Raw genomic sequence first — 20,378 nt, 5'->3', positions numbered from 1 at the left:
GGGTGTAGACAGGTTAAGCAGACACTTGCAGAGTTCTCAGAACAGCTACAGAGATTCCAGTCCCCAGGAATTTCTCTGGCTCCCAAGTTTGGTCTTGCTGCACCAACCACAGCCAGGAAAGGGCTGCTGCATGTTGGAAGCACCAGGATAGCTGCTAACATTGGTTTCACCTTTCCATGACAACAAATCTCCAGGGACCTGACTTACAGTGCATGGCAGGTGTGCTCAGTTGTCCCTCCTTGTCCTTGTGGGATGGACTGGCCCTGTTGGCACAGCAAGCACCTCACTACACACCTGTACAAACTCTGCTGCCTCACAGCAGCTCTCACCAGCCTGAAACCAGGTATTCCAAGCCCAAATTGGAGCCTCCCAGGTCCCCTCCTGACCTACAGGACAAAGATCTCACTCCAGCTACCCTGGCAGCCACTCTGGAGCCCTTTTGCTACCACCAGGGAAAAGCCAGCATTTGACATTTAAAAAAATAGAAGAAAGTATTGAATTTCAGCCTTTTAATACAGATGAGTCCTACAAGAACACAAATGTGTCTCACCCACAGAGGTGTTCCACAGCAAACACATTTGCTGGCAGGGTGAGCAGCACAGGTAAGATCTACCCTGCAGAGTTTCATCTCTTTGTGCCACAGCACAGACCTGCAGTTTCCTGGATGGATTTTACCACTAAGTTACTCAGGCAGCTTGACAATGTAAGAAAAACAACAACTCTTGGGACAAGAGAGGATTTAAGATTAAATAAGTGATGGGCAAAATGGGGTGAGGGGGTGGGTTGCTGCATTTTCTTTGTTCATTGCTTCTTTTTTTATGCATCTAGTTCTGTCTCCAGACCACTTGGCCTCCACTCCAGAACCATGGGCAAAAGGCCTGTTACAGGTACTGCTACAGCTGGTACCAAAGGAAACAAGGCAGGGTAATTTCTGTGTCCAGGACTGAGCAGGGAGCAGGGCCAATCACCTGCACAGAGAGGCAAATGGTACAGTAAAACCTCCAAATGGTACCAGGAACCCAGCAGCCTGGCTGGAAACAAGTTAAAATCCCTAAAAGAAAAAGAAATTGTTTTGAACTCTGCATTTTTTTTAAAGGTTACCCCAAGGATGCTCAGAACCTTCTGTTAAACTGCCATTTAATTACAGCCTTTCAGTGTGCCCTTTCTGCCTGTCTCCTCCTTAACCACTGATGGTTTAAGCAGCAAATATTATGTTTGAATTGCACAAAGACTTTTGTCCCAATTCAATACCCAATCCTGCACAGAACATGCAGGACATTAAGAATTTCAGGTGTTATATTTATAGGAGAACAGGTGTCAAAGTTTTAAAATGATCTAACAATATCTGGAATGGGCCGATGGAAATGAAACAAAGATGAAGCAGAAAAGAGGAAGAAAATCTAAAAAGCTGTGGCTACGTAAAAATACTTTCAGCAAACAGAAGCTCTATAGGAACAAACAATCTCCAAGCTATGTTGCAACCTCACTATTTACTACAACTTTTGCAGAAGCAAACAGACTCTTTGATGGAGGTTTCTTGCCTTGAGCCACCACCCTCTGTGCCCCAGGGTAATTTTCTTTCAGGTGAGTCTCACCTTACAGCAAAGCCTTTAGCAAAACAAAGCTGAAGGTTTTCACATAGGAGCTTCCTTCCTCCTCCAGTGCCTGCAATCACACAGGAATTGATATGACATAATGCTCCTCTGGAGCTCGAGCTGGAGTGCCAGGGGACAGTGAGGGGCAAAGGGAAAGAAATCCAGATTTTAACCAGCAGGGTTATAAAAGCACAGCTCAAAGCCTCAGCTCAGAGCATAGCTATTCTCAAGTGCAATGGAAAGATGCTCTGCTGTTTGGAGAGATCGAGGCTGCAGAGGAAAACATGCCAGGGAACAGCTGGAAACAAAAGCTGAAGGAGAAGGAGGAGGAGGAGGAGGAGGAGGAGACTAACTTCCGTGGTCTTTCCTATGCAGCTTAAATACTGAACCAACCAAAAACCTCCACACCAGGAGAGGTGCAGACAATTTTGGTGTGGAATCTAGAGAGAGCAAAACCTGTCTGCTTTTTACAAACAAAAAACACAGTGAAACTTTTAATCCCAGTTATTAGAAGAACATTCCACCCATTTCAGCTCTGTACTGCTCAGCTCACATCACCTTTGTGCACTCAGGGCTCTGGAACACGTTAACAGCCATAAAAGCACAGCTTTTATAGAGGGATTAGAGGTGGTGAGAACTCTGCAGTGCAACCCAGAACTTTGCAGAGTAGGTCCCCAGCTTTCTAACATCTCAACAAAAACACAACCCTCCTCAGAGGTTCTGCACACATAACAACCTACACTGTTGTGCACATCTAATCCAGACTAGAGAGAGACACCAAACCTGCCAGACACTCAGTTTGGGGGGTGGGTTTTGGCTTGATGGGGATTTTTTTTGTTTGTTGGCTTTGTTTTGGAATTTAAGTTTAAATTGCAGCTGGTTAGTCCCACAACAAGCAGAGCTGGAGGTTCAGCACTATATCTTTGGAACTATTTTTCACACAAAGGTTACGTAGTGAACAATGGAGAAATAAGAGATGCTGGAGCTGTTTCTGAGTTGCCTGCTCTGATGAGATCAGCTCTGCATCTCTGATGACAGGGAAGTGAACATCCCTGAAGGACACTGATGCAAGTGCTGGCAGACAGCAGGAATTGCTGCAACAACCACTCTGCAAGCCATCCAAACAGGTTTCCAGCAGCACGACCAGCACAGTCCAGCTCAAACATTTCCTGCACATCAGTTGTGCAGCCACTACAGGAACGTGATGGCTGGGCTGCACTTGGAACACTTTGCCTCAATCCTCCTTGCACCAGAGTGCTAAAGCCTCAAACTGAAACATTATTCCAAGCATTATTCCAAAGAATACAGTCCTGCCAGAAAACAAAGAGCAGTTTCCATGGGTGTGCACAGCTGAAGCAGTGGGGCAGCCAGCCCGTGTCTACCATGGCCAGGGACAGTGCTGCTCCAGCAGAGCAGGACACGCCGGGGGGGAGTGGGCCAGGTGAGGAGGAGGAGGCAGCAAAGCAGCACCTGAACCAAGGCTTCCCTCCCTGCTGAAGCCAGAGAGAGCCCTGAGAGTGCAGCAGCACCAGGATGAGCACTCAGCTGCCGTCAGACACCTGGGCTCAACACCTGTAGCTCTCATGCCTATGCCCAGATGCCACTACATCAGTGCTGGCCCTGTCTGAGGTTTTACTGCACACAGGGTCACCCAGCAATTCCTGTCTGCTCAGGAGGGTCAGCCAGTATGAAGAGAGGTCCTGTGCTTACACAAGTTCAAGTTTAGAGCAGAGATGCTCAGCTACACACTTTTTAAGGCTGTGAAAAGTAAACCAGTGTAGCTGGACCTGTATCCAAACACAGCAGCACCGTGGAGGCTGCAGATCAGAAGTGAGAAACCATCTCCATGGTCAGTCTTGGAAACTCAGCAGGCAAGGAGCAGAAGCACTGGGAAACATCCCTTCACATGCCCTCCATGGCAGCAAGGAGGATGACACAAAGTGTCTCTTCACCCTCTGCCTGTGCAGGACTGCCGTAGGACAGGTTGGTTATCTCCTGCTTGGCATGGAACTACCAGGGGAGGTTCTGGTTGCACACGGGTGCCTGAGGGGTCACAGGACATATCAGGAGAGGAACTGCTGTAAAGGAAGACTTGAAAGAAACATCTTAGAGATCTCCAGATTCAGACAGTTGCACAAAAACAACCAGAGGGAAAAGACATCCAAAGCTGTGGATCACTCAAATAAACAACCTGGTAATTAACAGCAGCCCCCAGGCAAACAGTGGCAGCTGGGAGAGACCGACCACCTCCAAGGGCTGGGCAGTGTCTTCAGCTGCCTCTCCCGTTCCTCCTGGCCAGGAAAAGGGCAGGAAGCTGCACTGCCCCAGCCCTTGCTCCTGGCAGGGAACCCCAGCCCTAGTGGGCTTGCTGCTGCTGCTGCCCAGGAGCTGAATTCCTGCACTTCTGCTTTTGGGGGAGAGTTCTTGGAAAAGATCCAGTTTTCACCTGAACCACAAAACCTGTCAGCAGCACTTCAGGTGCCTTTTCCCTGACATTGCCTTGGGCCTGGATAGCAGTGGGATACAGAGCACCAAAGGATGGTGCCTGAATAAAGGTACTAAAACCCAGCCAAGGCACAAGGTTGAAAGGAGGTGCTGGGACTCGGTGCATTAGGGCTGGTGTCAGCACCAACTCTGTGCAGGGCAGGGCTCTCATTTCAGCTTTTGTGTGCTCATTGCAAGATCAGAGTGAGGACACTGGCTGCATCCTCATCACTTTCTTAATACAAGCTGAGGACAGGGAAAATAAAAATAAAAATCCACCCCCTTTCCAGTCAAAGCCATCTGCTCCAAAACACGCTCTACTCTCTCCCTAACACACATTTCTGCTTTCCTGTGGGAACAGCAGCAGGTGAGGGGGAAGGCAGCGGCAGAAAAAGCCCTCCATCATGTGAGGAGGGAGCCCATCACCCTCAGGTCTGTGTGGTGAGCCCAGCCCTGGCCCTGTTCTGGGGCACCAGAGCCCTGTCTCCCTCTCGCCTGCTGAGCACAAAGAGCTGCCCTGACTCAGCCAGGGCTCAGCTCAGGGCTGCTGCTCCTGCAAGCCAACAAACCTGCTGGGTGAGCTCATTCCAGCACATGAATAACCAGCTATTTGAGAGTGGATGTGTGACACGGTGGTGACAAAGCCACCACGGGTCCCTCAGGTGAGGAGCAGCCTCGTGCCCCTAATGCATGGCACGCACACAGCCCCTGCTTCACGTGCAGCTCCACCACATCCATGTCCCAAACCACCCCGGGACCAACACATTTCTGTCCTGCTTCAGTGCTGGGGGATGGATGAGGACAGCTGTTTAAAGACCAAAGTGATCTGTGCAGGGGACTCACCCACAAGTAAAGCACAGTTTCACTCGAGTCTGGTGTAACCCCGAGGCTCATGGCACTGAGCAGCCCCTCCCTGCACCTGGGGAGAAGGAGCCAGCGCTGACAGCACAGAGAGCATTCAGGGAAAATGCAGGATTTTGGGTTCCCAGGTGAGATCCTCCAGCTGTCCACAGCAGCAGTGAGGCTCTAAGAACAGCATCCTGCCTCCACAACTACAGATTTGGGAAAAGGAGGGTGAAAGCTTGGAAGATGGACAACGTTGGAAGCCCAGAAGAGCATTAATGTTCTCCCTGTCCAAACAATAGTAGGAAGGCTTAATTCAGGGTCTTTTGTGGATGGCCAAGAAAAGGCAAAAGCTAAGTCCAAATCAATTACAATATCCAGCCACAGGACAAAAACAACACTCCCTGCTCTTCACAGGGAGCATGCTTGGCTGATGCTCCTGGAGACTGATATACTCCATAGCTTAGCACAAACCTAGTAAGGAACACACAAGTGACAACTGGACGTCAGTCTCCTCCTCAAAATGCCACCTTTTTATCACTAGAAGTTCCAAAACTAGCAGCCCTGCAGGCTCTCCAGGACACCACTCACTGTCCTCACAGCTTGGTGCAGCAATGGTCAGGGCATTGCTCACATCTCCTGCACCAGGAGTAACAACCACCTCTGCTCCCACAGAGGAGCTTTATTTTGCCAGCAATTTAAAGAAAGGACATTGCTGAGGCCTTGCTATGCACCACAGGAACTGCAGGGGCTAATATAAGATGTGCCTGATTTAGACTGAGGTGCCAAGCTCCAAGGCTGTGCTGAGAAGTGACACTGCTGTTCAGGGATCCTGAAAAAGGATGGACAGAAGCACCTATGGTGCTGTATGACAGACACAGCTCCCACTGCATCCCAGGCTCTCAGATACTGGACACAGGCAGGCAGAGGCTGCTTACAGCACCTAAAATCCAACAGAAAAAAGGCTTTTCATCTCTCAGCTGTGTGCTGATCCAACACCCAGATGCCCACGGAGCAGAGAGGAATCCCTCAATCCCTTTTCTAATAGGCTGGGTAAGAGCAGCTAAAATACAGAGCTACATTTACAGAGCTTCACTTCTGAGGGTGTGCCTTCCCTGAGCTGGAAGGACAATCCATTCCACGCTGCATCACAAAACCTGGCTGCTTACAACTGTTTCCACAAAACAGAGTAAAAGCATCAGACCCCAACCAGACAGAGAGGCAAATGCTCTCTTTCCCCTTCCTGCCAAGGTCAGGGACCTGAGCTCCACACGAGATGTCCCCACCACAAGAGCAGCTCAAAGCACACACACACAAGTTGTACTTTCTGCACTGACCTAAATAGTGATAGATGACACAACACTTATTTTAAAATTGGGATGCGGGGTCTGGGAGGGGATGAGGACAAGGACAACGTGCTTACAAGCAGATTTACAAAGAGAACCTCCACATAACATTCTGGCATTGCTGTTTTGGGATGGCATTAGTACGTGCCAAAGAGGACGCCAGGCTCGAGCTGTTCCCAAAATCCAAGAGCTCAGGGGATGGTCTCTGTCAGGGAAGGGGAGCAGCATGCCCTGTCAGCACGTCCCAGCTGTGCCAGAGGCACAGGGAGTTCCACTGCAAGGCTGTCAGCAGCATCAGCAGGATCAAATTCACTTGGATATCAAAGGCCACTCCAGCTGATTATCCTAAAGGTGCGTCGCCTCCCAGAATCAACAGAAGCAGAGACTGTCAGAGCATACATTACTGTGAAACAACAGTATGTGACCTAATTCTCTAATTAGGAATGGGCTCAATTGCCCACAGAGGACAAGGGAAGGTTCTGAAATTATTCACTGAGATTCCTTCTTCCAATAAAAAGATGCTGGTATTTAGTTGCTACAAAACAGTGGGTTCTGAGACAAAAGGTCTACAGCCATAGCCAAAATCCTTGTTCTTTGGGTCTCATGCCTATACCAAAGACCCCACTTAACTCACTCCTTATTCCTACCCTGTCTGCTTCAAACCCACTTCAATCAGAAGACAATTCCAGCTGGAACACTTCACTTAAAACAGCCACCCCGTTACACTCTACATAGTAAACACCAACCCCACGGAGCAGTTCCACAGCTCCCAGGTGAGGCAGGTTCTCCAGAAACACAAACTCTCTTCAGGGAAGCTCTGAAGCGCCCAGCACCTCCTCAAAGGCAAACCACACCAGCCCAGCCAGACACCCGAGGAGATGAACGATAGCAAAGCCTTCTCCTTCCTGAAGAGCTGCTCCCATTTCACAGGCAGCTCCACTTCTGAGTCATCACCTCCCCGTAAATCTCCGTGGAGCAGGTGTGCATTTGCATCAGCTCCTGGGGAGCTGGTGGAGGCTCCAAGGACCGAGTGTGGTCAGAGCCACACCAAATTTGGCCCGTGCAGAGCACCAAGGAGCTCCCGATTCCCTCCTGTTCCTGATACAGGCAAAACTCGGCACTACCTGCTCCTGCCCTGGGCTAGAGCGATGATGCAGGGTCTGAGCTCTTGGGGATGTTATTGTGCACGGAGGAGGGGGAAGGATGACAGATTGACACCCACAGCAGGACCCGCACCCCGCCAGGCCGCGCTACACCGTAACTGCAGGAAATGCACAGCGCTACTCCTTGGCTCTTAATTACGGTCTTGTGATACCGTAGTTAATGGTCTGTCATGGGCTCCATTAGGAACCTCGACGCTGGCAGGAGGTGGATCAGCCAACCCGGCCGCTCCCGGTCCAGCCACCGAGCCAGAGCGGCTCCGGGCTGGGAATCAGGCTCCAGTTCTTTTGTTACAGCCCCTGCTTCCTCTGGGAACGGCTCGGTCCTTGTGGCAGCCGGGGAGAGGGAGGGAGGGCAGCCCTACGCTGCGAGCGGGACCGCTTGGGAAGGGTCCGGCTGCGCATCGAGGGATTAATTACATCAGACACCAGCCCCTCTGCCCACATTCTCCTCCAGATTTGGGGCATTTCAAGGAGCTGAGGAGGCCTCTGAGCTGCCTGCCACGCGCCGCGCTCCCAGTTAATGAAAAAAAAAAAACAAAGGAAAAAGCAAAACAACCCCTCCCTGCCCGCCAGCTCGGCGCTGGGGTGACGGCCCTCGGGGGTCCCCGCGGGATGAGGGTGACAGCAATGGCGGGGGGAGGTGACAGCGGCAGGGCTGTGACAGCGATGGGGGTCCTGCGGCCCGGTTCCCCCCAGCCCCCCTTACCGTTGCTGTAGGCGTAGGGGGACTCGGAGGCGCCGTCCTGCAGGCTCTCCAGGATCTCCCCCTTCCCCACGTCGCTGTCGCCCACCAGCAGGAACTTGAGCAGGTAATCGTAGCTCTTCACCGGGCTGCCCTGGGTGCCCATCCTGCCTCTCATCGGCGGGGCGGCCCGGCCCGCATCCTCCGCCCGCCAGCCTCGGGCTGCGGCCTCTGCCCCGCCGCCGCTCACCGCCGGCCGCGCATCTTCCGCCGGGGCCGCGCTGGGACCTGCGGCGGAGGAGGAGGAGGAGGAGAAGGCGGAGGAAGGGCCCGGCCCGGCCCGGCCCCGCAGCGCCCCCGCCGCTGACACGGCTCCGCTCCGCTCCGCCCTCCCACTCGCACAAAGCGCCGCCGCCCCACCGGGCCCCGAGTCCGCTCCGCCCCGCCGGGCCGCAGCACCGCGCCAGGTCAGCCCCAGTTCCAGTCCCGCCACCCACCTCAGCCGGGCAGGGCCGCCCCCGCCTCACGGACCCGTCGCGTCCGCCCGAGCCCAGGCGGCGCCTCGGCCCCGCTCTCGCCGCTCCCATAGGCTAAATCGCGCGTCAATCATAAATGGCCCCGGCTCCTCCACATAGTCGCCGCTTCCATAGGCTTAGACACACGTCAATCAGAAGCGCCCCGCCTCGACGCTCCCCTGAGAGCTCAAGGGGCAGGGCCAGCGGACGGCTGGGCGGTTGAGGACTACAGCTCCCGGCGTGCTTTGCGGGAAGCGGAGCATGATGGGATAGCGAGTCGGGCGGGGTAGTGCTCGACGCGGGAGGGATTGGGGAACCGGGATTGGGGAGCGGGACTGGCGGAACCGGGATTGGGAACAGGGATTGGGAGAACCGGGACTGGGGGAACAGGGATTGGGGGAACCGGGATTGGGAGAACCGGGACTGGGGGGATTTGGAACAGGGACTGGGAGAACCGGGATAGGGGGGAGCGGGATTGAGGAACGGGACTGGGGAACCGGGACTGCGGAACCGGGACTGGGGGAACCGGGATTGGGGAACCGAGACTGGGGGAGCGGGATTGCAGAACTGTGATTGGGGAACCGGGACTGGGGAACATCCGTGTGTGTGGGGCACCCAGGTGTCATCCAGGACAGGGGAGCATCCAATGTGAGCTGAGCATCCACATGGGAGGGGCTCGTAGACGAGGGCACATCCAGATGTGTGGGGCATCCAAGAAGAGGCGGCACCCAGGATTTGGGGACATCCATCCAGGTGTGAGAGATGTCCAGGTGGGTGGGTACGTGGGAGGGAGGGAGGGCATACAGGTGTCCTCCTCCAGATATGGGGTGGGCACCCACAATTTGGGGGATCCAGGTGGGTGATCATCCATTTTATGGCAGGTAGCGGGTTCTTGGGGTGGGAGGTGTGTGCACCCCGTTGTCAGTGGGGCAGGGGGCAGCCATGGTGACACGCAGCATGTCCCCAGGGAATGGGGCTGTGGGTGCCAGGCTGAGCCTGTACGAGGCACTCCTGGATGTTCTCCACTGGAATCCCTTGGCATTGGCCTGACATCCCTGAGGAACCACTCCCAAACCCAATCCCAGGGGCTTCCCAATGGGAAGGTGTGGAGGATCCTCTCCCTGCCACCATTGCTGACAAATCCCCGTGCTGAACAAAGCATCCAGAGCTGGGCATTTCAGCATCCATGTTCCCAGCCTGCTGCTCCCAGGGAATGCCATGCCCATGACCCAAGGAGGTGCCCTGAGCCTGCAAGGATCCTGCAGCTCCTCGGGGAGCTCTGCTGGCTGCTCATGCCAGAGGGTCATGGATGGAGGTCGCCTGGATGGAGAGGGAGAAGGAATGGATTGAAGGGGGATGTTTTTATAGAACCACAGAATGGTTTGTGCTGGAGGGGACCTCAGAGACCACCCAGTGCCACCCCTGCCATGTCCAGGGACACCTTCCACTGTCCCAGGCTGCTCCAAGCCCTGCCCAGCCTGGCCTTGGGCACTGCCAGGGATCCAGGGGCAGCCCCAGCTGCTCTGGGCACCCTGTGCCAGGGCCTGCCCACCCTCACAGGGAACAATTCCTTCCCAATATCCCACCCTGCTAGGGAACAATTCCTAATTCCCAATATCCCATCCAGCCCTGCCCTCTGGCAGTGGGAGCCATTCCCTGTGTCCTGTCCCTCCATGCCTTGTCCCCAGTCCCTCTCCAGCTCTCCTGGAGCCCCTTTAGGCCCTGGCAGGAGCTCTGAGGTGTCCCTGGAGCCTTCTCCTCTCCAGGTGAGCACCCCCAGCTCTCCCAGCCTGGCTCCAGAGCAGAGGGGCTCCAGCCCTTGGGGCATCTCTGTGGCCTCCCTGGGCTCTCTCCAGAGCTGTTCCCTCTCACAGGGAGGGGGGGCTGCCCCTCTTTGGGGGTCTCTGTCTGGCTCCCTCTCCTCTCCCACAGCCTGAGGGCTCAGCTCCTGTGCTGCCCTGGAGCTCTGGATCCCTTTGGGGGCCTGTTCTGGTGAGGGGTTTGTGTCCTGTGGGCCAAGGGGACCCTCACCCTCAGCTGCTCTGTTTTGGTTTCTCCACTGGCAGGGGCAAAACCCAGCCCCCCCTCTGTGCCCTCCCCCAGCTGCCACGGCTGCTGCCAAGCACAGTGAGAGCAGTGACAGAGCCAACCCAAAGAGCAGCTAAAGCCAACCCAAAGAGCAGCTAAAGCCAACCCAAAGAGCAGATGTCCCCCTGCAGCCACTGCCGTCCCTGGCCACTGCATTGCCAGGGTAAAGGGGCTTGGAAGGCAAAGCCTGTGCAGAAACATCCACCCAGGGCACAGCCTGGTGAGCAGGGCAGGGGAAGGGGAGAGGGAGGACATGGGGATGTTTCTTTTCTCCAGGAGGAGAGAAAAACTCATTTCTGCCCAACAGTCCAATGGATCCAAAGCAGTGCAAGTGGACAGGAGAGGATGAGCAGCAATCTCCTCTATTTTATCTCTCTTTTCTCAGCCTCTGGGTCTCACTCCTGCCGCTCCACAGGGCAGCCAAAGCCCTCACTCGTTCCAGGGATTTCTCTTGTCTTTGGCGGGATGGTGGAAACCAACCAGAGCCCAGACAGGTGGGAATTGTGGCAAGAGGTGGGAGGCAGAGGGAGAGGGGCCATCCTGGCAGAGGCTCCTGGCAGAGGGGTGAGCTTGGCAGGGACTTGCTGCAATGTGGGGAGTTTGTCACAGCCGTGCATTCAGCTGGGAGGGGGAAAAGGAGAAAGGGATGGAATTCAAGGGAGTGAGTGCTCTGGTGTGAGGAGGGAAGGAGTGGCCAGAAGGATCCACCACTCCCAGCCCCAGCTTGGGCTGCTGCTTGGATTGTGCTGTGCTGCAGAGGATTGTCCCCTGTCCTGCCCCTCACACTGAACACACCCCATGGGCAGGGCAGGCCCGTGGGACACCAAGGATTCCCCCTCTGAATCACCCAGAGCTGGAAGAGCATCACTTCAACCATCTCCCAGGCCTGAGGTGGCATTCATTGGATCCTCCTTGCACAAGCTTTGTGGTTTGGCTTTGGCAGAACAATTTTAGCTGGACAAATGCTGAAATACCCCTGTGTGTGAGAGCAGAGGTTTGGGAGCTGCCCAGCCAGGCCCTGGGGTGGGCATGAACAGCCTGCCTGGATCAGCTGAGCCTGCAGCAGCCCGTCCCTGTGCTGCTCACAGCCACATTGTGCTCAGCAAGCAAGTCAAACAGAGATAAGGGCTGGGTGTTCCTCCCAACATCTTTATTTTGGAGTAATCAAAATCCATTTAAGTTCTGATCAAAAGGTTGAATTAACCAATAAAATCTATCAGTAGAACAAAGCTCTCCATTCCTAAACTTGCACACAAGCACTGGAATGTGCAGCATCCCTCAGCCCTGCTGCAAGTGGCACTGCTGGCACTGTCACTGTCCTGCTGTGCCACTGCTCTGCCCTGCACCCCTGCCTGCAGAGCTCTGATGAGCCTGAAGCCAGCGTGGTTCCTGAGCCAGGGCTCATTCCTGGACTGCTGCACAGGACTGTGTGTTCTGTGTGTTGTGGACATTGCTGTGTGTGTTTCACATCACTAGGCTGCATTTCACATCACCAGGCTGCGTTTCACATCAGGGCTGCAGGGGGAAGGAAGTCACCTTCAGCTGGAGCAGGTGGTGACATTTAAAACAAACTGTGTCACTGCTGTGGGAGCACTTTGCTGCTGCTGAACGCCTGGTGGCTCACGTGAGGGAAGGAGAAATGCACAGTGGCTTTTAACTCCTTGCCAAACCTCACTCACAAACACTCACACACTTTTAATGAAACTCTCAATGAGTCAGTGCTCTTTTATAATACTTTACTCAAAACCAGAAAACACTGGGAGGAGGATTGATTACAAGAACTGTGAAGTTCTCACGAACTTCCCCAGTGCCAGATGTTAAATAACAGTGGATGGCAGAGGAGCTGCTGCCTGTCCCTGCTCCGAGCTGGGCCTGGGTTCTGCAGCTTCCCCCAAACACCTCCACTGCTCCCAGCCCCAGTACCTGCCTGGAAATGCAGGGGAGTGTTCTGTCACCTGCAGCACTCATCGGTGCAGGAACACTCCTCACATTTAGCTTGTTGAGATGGTAAATGGGGAGTCTGAGCTTTCCTGGTTTGAGGTTCAGCCGTGGATAAGGGCTGGAGCCAAAGGTGACAGATTCTTGCAGCAACCCCTAATGCAAAATGGTGAGCTAGAGACAAAGGTGGTGGGCACTCTGTTCTCATCCAAGGAAGGTAGATCAGCTGCCCACATGGGGCTTGGATTGCTCTGAACATGTTTATCCTGCACCCAAAACTCCCAATCCAGCTGGGAAGCCCTGTGGCCTCCTGTCATGTGGGAGATCAGCTGAGATCCAGACCCATCCCCTGTGTGTGCACAGCACGCTCCCCCTGCACAGCTCCAGGGCTCCACACTCTAGGCTGCTCCCTGACCCTGCAGACCTGGACACTGCCAGGTTTGGGGTGCTGCTCCCACTGTGAGCTCAGCACAGGCAGGAGTGTGGCTGGAGAAAGAGCTTTCTGCTACCAAGTCCAGAAAAGGACCAAAGAGCAGGTAAGGGATCTGAGTCAATGCACAGGCACTCCCCTAACCAATGCTTTATCCCCCACAAGGCAAAGGGGCTGCTAGCAGTGCCTGAAGAGGGGGAACAGGAGCAGAGATGCCACAGGACTGCCAATGTTCACATTCACTGAGGCAATCTGAGTTACGGCGTCACCGTGCTCTGCACAACACAAGAGTCATGAACTGAAACACATCAAACCCTGCCTGAGAGAGGGAACACCCTTTCACTGTGGGGGTCATCAGCCACTGGCACAGGTTGCTGGAGCTGCCATCCTTGGAGATAGCCCAAAGCCATCTGGACACGGTCCTGGGTGACCAGCCTTGGGTAGCCCTGCATGAGCAGGGGCTGGAGCAGATGATCACAACCTCCAGCAGCTCCCTGGGATGGTGTGACCAGCAGGTCTGAGCATAAGGGCTAAATCACTGAGGGACAGAGTTAAGCAAGAAGATGGTGTTGGAGCAGCAGGAAGAGGCAGCACAGGGCAGAAGGAAAGCAGCTCATTCTCTGCAGGGTGAAATGCAGATTTTCCTTACACTACTGGAAGTCAATGTATGGGTTGTGTATTTGTGCAAGAGTCTTTGTGTGGGCCTGAACAGGGCACACAGTCCAGCTGCAGCATCAGGGAAAACTCCCAAACCCATAACCAGAGCTTTCAGGGCAGTAATTACTGAGGTTTCCTTTCAGCATCGTCACATGCTGTCCTGGTTAGGGGAAGAAAGTATTTCTCCAAGGCAGAATTTCTCTCTAGGATAGAGTTTTTCACACAGTGAATCACATTTTCCTTCGCAAACCCCCTGCCTAAGTAAAGAGGGAGTTTGTGGCAGCACTGGGAACCAAAAGGTGGGAGAAATAATAATAAGGAAATGCAGTATTAAAGAAAGTCTGTAAGATTAGAGTCTTTGACTGATGGCTGGCAAAGCCTGCTTGATGCCTGCTATAAGGGGTGCGTGGTAGGAATGGGAGATCTGGAATTTTTAACTACTTCTCATCTAAGAGCTGCTCTGGATAATATGGATCTGAGGACAAATCAGAGCCAGAGCCTTAGCAGCAGCCTCTTCCCTGAGGAAATGCCAGCACTGGGCCAGTCTGTGCTGCTGTGGAAGATGAGGCTGATCCTAACTTCTAATTAGAGAGATGACATAAGGTCAGGTGCTCTTGAGCAGGATGTCTGCTACACTGCTGCAATGTCTCTGCACACAGTCGGAAAGGGTGGGGGAAGACTCTTTCAGCAGGGACTGAAAAGGAAGAGGAGAGACGTGGCAAACATCCAGCAGGAGCAACTGAGATGCTCAGATACCATTGCAGGCAAGGAGAACACCCAGTGCAAGGAGCAGAGAGGCAGCTCAGGCACCAGCTCTGGGTGACACAGGAGAACTGCAAGCACAAGGAGCTGCCACTGCCCAGCTGGGCTGCTCAAGGTTCTCTGTTGCAGAAGACTCAGGATCTCAGGTTTGAGGAGGAGCTTTTTCTTGGTTTGGTATTTCCCCAGCCCAGAGTCAGTATCAGCCTCTAGTAAACAAAGCCAACACTGGAACATCTGATACATCTGGCAGGTTCCCAGTAGGAAGGTCACAGTTGCTGGGTTTTGTGGCTCTGTGCTGTCACTGGGGCTATCATGGCATTTGAACCTAAGGACCTTGATTAGGACCGGCATGAACTGTCCGGTCCCACAGACAGATTTTAAAAGCCAGGCTATTAGAAACATTACTTTCACAAGACCAAAAATAACAAAGTTTCTCACAGCAGTCAGCAAACTGAACTGTGCAGGCGTGGGAAGAACCAGGGGATATCATTTAGGAGCTCCACAGGAAAGATGAGAGGGAGGTGAGGTGTAAACCTGCTCTGCTCAGTGCCAGGTGAGGATGGGGCTCATGACTCTGACTTAGCTGAAGTGAAAATGTTATTCACACCATTCATCCACTGAGTGCATCACAGCCTGCAGTTATTCACACCTGGAGTGCAGAGAATTCCTCAGGTAGTGATCATTCCAAGACAAGAAGATGCTGCACGGGAGATTTAAGCACAGATCATCAAAGAACAGCTTGTTCTCTGCAGCTTCTGCAGGCAGGGATGTCCCAGCCAGAGCCTGTAATGGCAGATGGTGAGGGGGGCTTTGCCACACTGGCTTTCCCAATGATTTGCCCTGGCTCAGGGTGACAGGGCATCATGTAGTGTCCATGCAGTCCTGCCTCCCTCACATGGCCCTAAGAAACCTCAAAGGCCTTGGAGCTTTGCCTGCTAAGGGATGTCTGGACCATGCCCCTGCCTGCAGAGCTTCCTTTTCTCCTGCTCAGGCTATGCCTGTAGAGGCACTGACTGCACCATGAGGGGCTTTTAGCAGCTCCAGACAACCCAAACACATCTGGCCAGGGATGTCCTAAAGCAGGGGGGGCATAACCCTTCTCTCCTGTGACAGCTGCCAGCACGTGGATGAGACCCAGGGCTGGGGTAGGAAACTCTGACCCTCAGGCTGGGAGTGCTGACTGAAGGCTCCTAAAGCCCCAGGGCACCTTGCCCTGCCAATGCCCACTGGAGTACAGAGGCAGCCATCCAGAGAAGGGCTGGGCACTGCAGCCACTGCACCTTCTCTTCTTCCTCCTCCATCCTTGGTTCCTTGGCCAGCCAGGGGAAAAGGGGCAGGATCCAGCAGAGCCCTCACCTGCCCGTGCAAAAAGCAGGTACAGTGACACTGACTCCTTGTCTGAGCTGGGGCAGAGGAATGAGCAGAGCTGGAGGAAGTGTATTTTGGGTAAGGACTGTATTTAAATTTGACACAACCACTGCATGCCCAGTGGGACATGCTCCAGTGCACAGGCACCCTTTCCAAGAGAGAGAATAGGAGACACATCAAAATGAGACCAGAACATGGAAAGCCAAGCACTCAGCACTTTGGAAATGTATCCAAAGCAAACTACTCTCCCAAGAGAAATCACAGAATCATGATAAAACAGTCTGTGCTTCTGGGCCTCCAGCCTCACTCTTCCAACACCTCTGATGCTGCAGTGAAGGTGAGTGCAAGCCCTCCTCAAAAGAAATTAATAAATATCCCATGAACTCAGACACCCAGCTGTCCAGTTTTCAGTGTAGAACTCCACGAGCTGATTCTCCACGTGGTTTTGATCAGCTGGCTTGAGGGCTGAAGCATAAAAGGTCCAAAACATGCTCTGGATGAAGGCACCACAGCACTGTGGCTCTGAACCACCTGAGTGGCTGATTTGCTATGGCCCTGTGAGCTGACATGGAAGGAGAAATTCATCCCCAGACCATTTGGGAGCTGCTCCCTCCATGACAGTGCTGGTTTCATGAGGCACTGATGGGTTTCACCTTTTGCTTCCAAAATAATCATTGGCATAATATACAAACACAGTGTAGGGCAAGAGAAAGTTGAAAAATAATGTTTAAAAATACTTGCCTTTAAAAATTCAGCCCTTCCTATGTTACCAAAATCTGTTTAAAGGGATGGAGCAGTTGCTGGCTCTGAGCAGCCTTTGGTCCCAAAGCATTAGGAGTCGTTAGGTTTTTCAGGTCAAGTTCCTAAGTTCTTCCACTGTCTTTAGTTCTGTTTGTCTCCTTTGTGTTTCCAAGGGTAGATGAGCTCTCCAAGGAAGAGTTTCTTGCAGAGAGATGCCCAGGAGTCCCTGGGATAGCAACTGTAGGTGGGCAGTCTGTAGGTCTGGACCACACCTCCATAGGAGAGGGGGTTGATCTGTGTGGAGAAAGAGGGACAGCAGCAAGGACAGCATCAGTCCTGCTCCTCACACAGCACAGAACCCCTGAGAATCATTCCCAAGCAGAGGGGCAGACAAGAACCAGCATGAGAGCTGGGGAAATGAGAGGGGAGTGTGGTACTCACCAGAGTGGAGGGGACAGTGGCTGGAGAGACAGCAGACAGCAACAGAATCACCAAGTCATGGAATTTTTTAGTTTGGAAAAGACCTTTAAGATCATTGAGTCCAACCCTTAATCCAGCACTGCCAAAGCCACCCCTAGCCCATGTCCCCAAATGCCACATCCACACTGCTTGTGAACATCTCAGGGATGGTGATTCCACCACTGCCCTGGGCAGCTGTGCCATTGTCTCACCACCCTTCCCATGAAGAAATGTTTTCTAATATCTAATTTAAATCTACATCTAGTACTGCACTGGGGATGCACTGGGACTCCAGGAACTCCTCTGGAATTTGGCTGTACCTGTTATGAGCCCTCAGCCCACAGCTGTGTGTGAAGTTAAACCTGGTATCACCTGAAACCACCCAGTGGAACCAAGTCTCAGCACAACAGGATCACACCACAGAGCTCCTCATTACCATTTTCAATTAAGTCTCCTTGGCTGAGTTAATCTTTTTTAATTTTACTTCAATCACCACCCCAAGTCTCTGCCCACGGTCCCCAGTTGCTGCATTGACCTTTTGAAGACAGGGATGTGAACAGACACATTTACTGTACAAGGGGTGACAGGAGCATGTCAGACCTTGGAAATGCTCATCCCAGTGAGGCATTCAGGGTAGGGAGGCAGGTGAAGTCCACAGAATGGATCCAGTGTGGCATGAAAAGGATGCACAGCCAGCAAAGGACCAAAAAAGATGGCACAGAAATGGTGGGGCTTAGAGCATAGACCATGAGAAATGCCCAGGGGTGGGGACTTACAGAGGCAGGGAAAGATTGGTCAGTGGAGAGAAATGGAAGGACATCCTTCTCTAGCAGAAGGGTTCAGCTCTGCTGGAACCAACCAAGCAGCTCTGGGAAAGGAGACTGTGATTCACAGCACAGAATCCAGCCACAAAAGGAAAGAGAGACAGCAAACCCATGCACAGAGTCACTACTTGGTCAAAGCTGAGTAATTTTTTTGTCCACTAAAAAGCATCTGGCTTTCTGGGAGTTTGCCTGTGCCACCAGCTTGCTTCAGCTGCTTGGAGCTCACGGAGTGGTGAGGGATGAACCCCCAGTGCCTACAGAGATGGAGCTCTTGGAAAACAGGGTTGAGCCAAGAGTTCTTTAGAACTAATCCTGGAGATCTTTGTCAAATTAGTTTCAAAGTACAAGATTGCTCAAGCAGAAGGGGAAAATGCCTGTACACAGAAGCATCTCTAGGATGTTTAGGCAAAAGGCCAGGGCAGCTGCTTGCAGAGAAAATTATAAAATAGAATAAACAGCAGGGGGGGGGGGGGAAAGGAAAAAAGGCCAAAGAAACCTGTCCCCAGCACTAACAGCTGTAAAACCCAAGTAACAATTTCTGCCCATTTCCTCAGCTGTAGGCAAAGCAGAGTGTCTGAAGTGCAAACATGCTGGGGAGGAGGACAGGAACTGCTGCTCCACAAGGGAGAGACACAGCGTGTGCTCCTTTGGCTATTAGCTGTGTGGGCTGGAAGGTCTGCACACAACATTTCTTGTTGAGAAGCATCTCTGGGTGGAGTGGTGATACCCAGGGGTAGCACTGGCCACTGTAATAACCAGGGCTTCTTACACCCAGAGCAATTCACATCCCTGCCTCTCCTGGTACAAATGCAAGCAAACAGGCAAAATTCATTATTAGTGAAGAGGCAATATTTGTTCCCCTTATGAATGTTCTGTAGGTCAAAGCTATAATAAACCCTGCTAGAATATCCTTCCTAATGGAGCTGTTCCCTTTTCCCTTCCTCTGCTATTTAACCCTATCCAAAGCAATTGCTGGAGAAGATGAGACTTTCAGCAGAAGGTACATGAATGGATCAAACTCATTGTGATCTAGAATCCCAGAATCTCAGACTGTTTGGGTTAGAAGGAACCTTAAAGCCCATCTTGTTGCACCCCTGCCATGGCAGGGACACCCCCCACCAGCCCAGGCTGCTCCAAGCCCTGTCCAGCCTGGCCTTGGACACTGCCAGGGATCCAGGGGCAGCCACAGCTTCTGTGCCAGGGCTTGCCCACCCTCACAGGGAAGAATTTTTGCCTAATATCTGCTCCAGACTTGCCCTCCTTCAGCTTAAAGCCAGTTTTCTCCCTGGGCTATCAGTTCTGTTGGGCCACACTGCCAGAAATATTTCTTCTTGTGCACCAAAAGAAATTACTTTAAACACTAATGAAAATACTGACCTATGTAAGACTTCCTGAAGAATATTAAGTAGCATTTGAAATGGAAATATCATCCCCCATCCTCTGCCCCCCTCCAGGTCTGGACTTTGCATTCCAGAGGCACTATCTTAAGAATCAAAAATAATCCCTTGGCTGAAGCAGGAGCTCGTTGGGAATGCTCAAAGCCAGCATTATTGATTTCTAATCCATTCCCAGTGCCCCACAGGACAGCTCAGACTATCACCTACAGCTGCAATAATTTTGGGTGTAGGTCCATGCATCCAGCCTGACTTCTACCAGGCACTGCTCCAGAGAGGGGGCAAAGCCACTGCAGATTCTCAAGAAAGGCACATTACTGTGTACAATAAATAAGAATTTCACTGAAAAATAGGTTTTTCAGACTACTCTCTCCAAAGGCCTATCACAAAGTGGGATATTCAGCAGGATTTCTGACACAAGCCCATTTTTCATTTCCACCAGCACAAAGAGAGCAAAAAATTTGTCTTTTCTGACTGTCTGCTCATTACTATTGGAACAGAAGGCTGGGACAGACATCTACAGCAGCACTTCCACCTCTTGAGGTGATGACTTGTGCTATATTCCAGATAGAAAATGGATCTTCCTGCAGTGGTCCAAAGAAAATTCATCACAGTCATATGACTCATTGCCTTTGCTCTTTAAGTTGTGGTCTTTTCTCTCTGGAGACTCCATCCACCTCATCTCTCACACACACTGATGCCAAAGCCTCTGCTTAGCAGCTCCTATGCCTGATCTCTGGTGCCTGGTTTCCTTTCTCTGGAATCTCCTGGCCATGGAGGATGGCAGATTTTGGTTCTCACACCACTATCCCACTGAAAGGCAGGAGCTGGGAAGACAGCTTGCTTAGAGAATGCTGGTTTTGCCCTAGAAGACATCTGTAGAAGGGATTCCCTCTGGAATTGCTACTATCTGGTTTGCTGGTTCCCTGCTAGCCTGACCTTTGCTGAAATAGGGTGGGACAGTGATGGAAAAAGCAGAAGGACTGGGAAGCTGCAGTTAAATCCTTCCCACACACTCCCCCAGTGTCCAAGTGCTTTTATAAGTGTTATACACTACTGGCAGCCTCTCCTCTTTAGGATGCAGAGAGC

The 20,378-nt window shown here is 52.5% G+C and overlaps 2 protein-coding genes across 6 annotated transcripts in view; both read right to left on the bottom strand.

The window, feature by feature from the left end:
* RAB40C (RAB40C, member RAS oncogene family) overlaps positions 1 to 8,577 on the bottom strand; it is a 36,939-nt gene extending 28,362 nt beyond the window's left edge. The window contains exon 1 of the mRNA XM_036392391.2: positions 8,138 to 8,577. Coding sequence (XP_036248284.1) covers positions 8,138 to 8,291 — 154 coding nt within the window. The 5' untranslated portion in view covers positions 8,292 to 8,577. The remainder of the gene's footprint in view (positions 1 to 8,137) is intronic.
* Positions 8,578 to 12,438: 3,861 nt separating this feature from the next.
* The window catches only part of PIGQ (phosphatidylinositol glycan anchor biosynthesis class Q), a 37,502-nt gene continuing 29,562 nt past the window's right edge, over positions 12,439 to 20,378 (bottom strand). For all 5 annotated transcript variants that reach the window (XM_036392411.2, XM_036392408.2, XM_036392409.2 and 2 more), the window contains exon 11: positions 12,439 to 16,906. In XM_036392411.2, the coding sequence (XP_036248304.1) occupies positions 16,754 to 16,906 (153 nt within the window). In that variant the 3' untranslated portion in view covers positions 12,439 to 16,753. The remainder of the gene's footprint in view (positions 16,907 to 20,378) is intronic.

Source organism: Molothrus ater, chromosome 16, assembly GCF_012460135.2.
Source record: "Molothrus ater isolate BHLD 08-10-18 breed brown headed cowbird chromosome 16, BPBGC_Mater_1.1, whole genome shotgun sequence".
Classification (NCBI taxonomy): domain Eukaryota; kingdom Metazoa; phylum Chordata; class Aves; order Passeriformes; family Icteridae; genus Molothrus; species Molothrus ater.
This window is presented reverse-complemented; position numbering and strand designations above follow the sequence as displayed.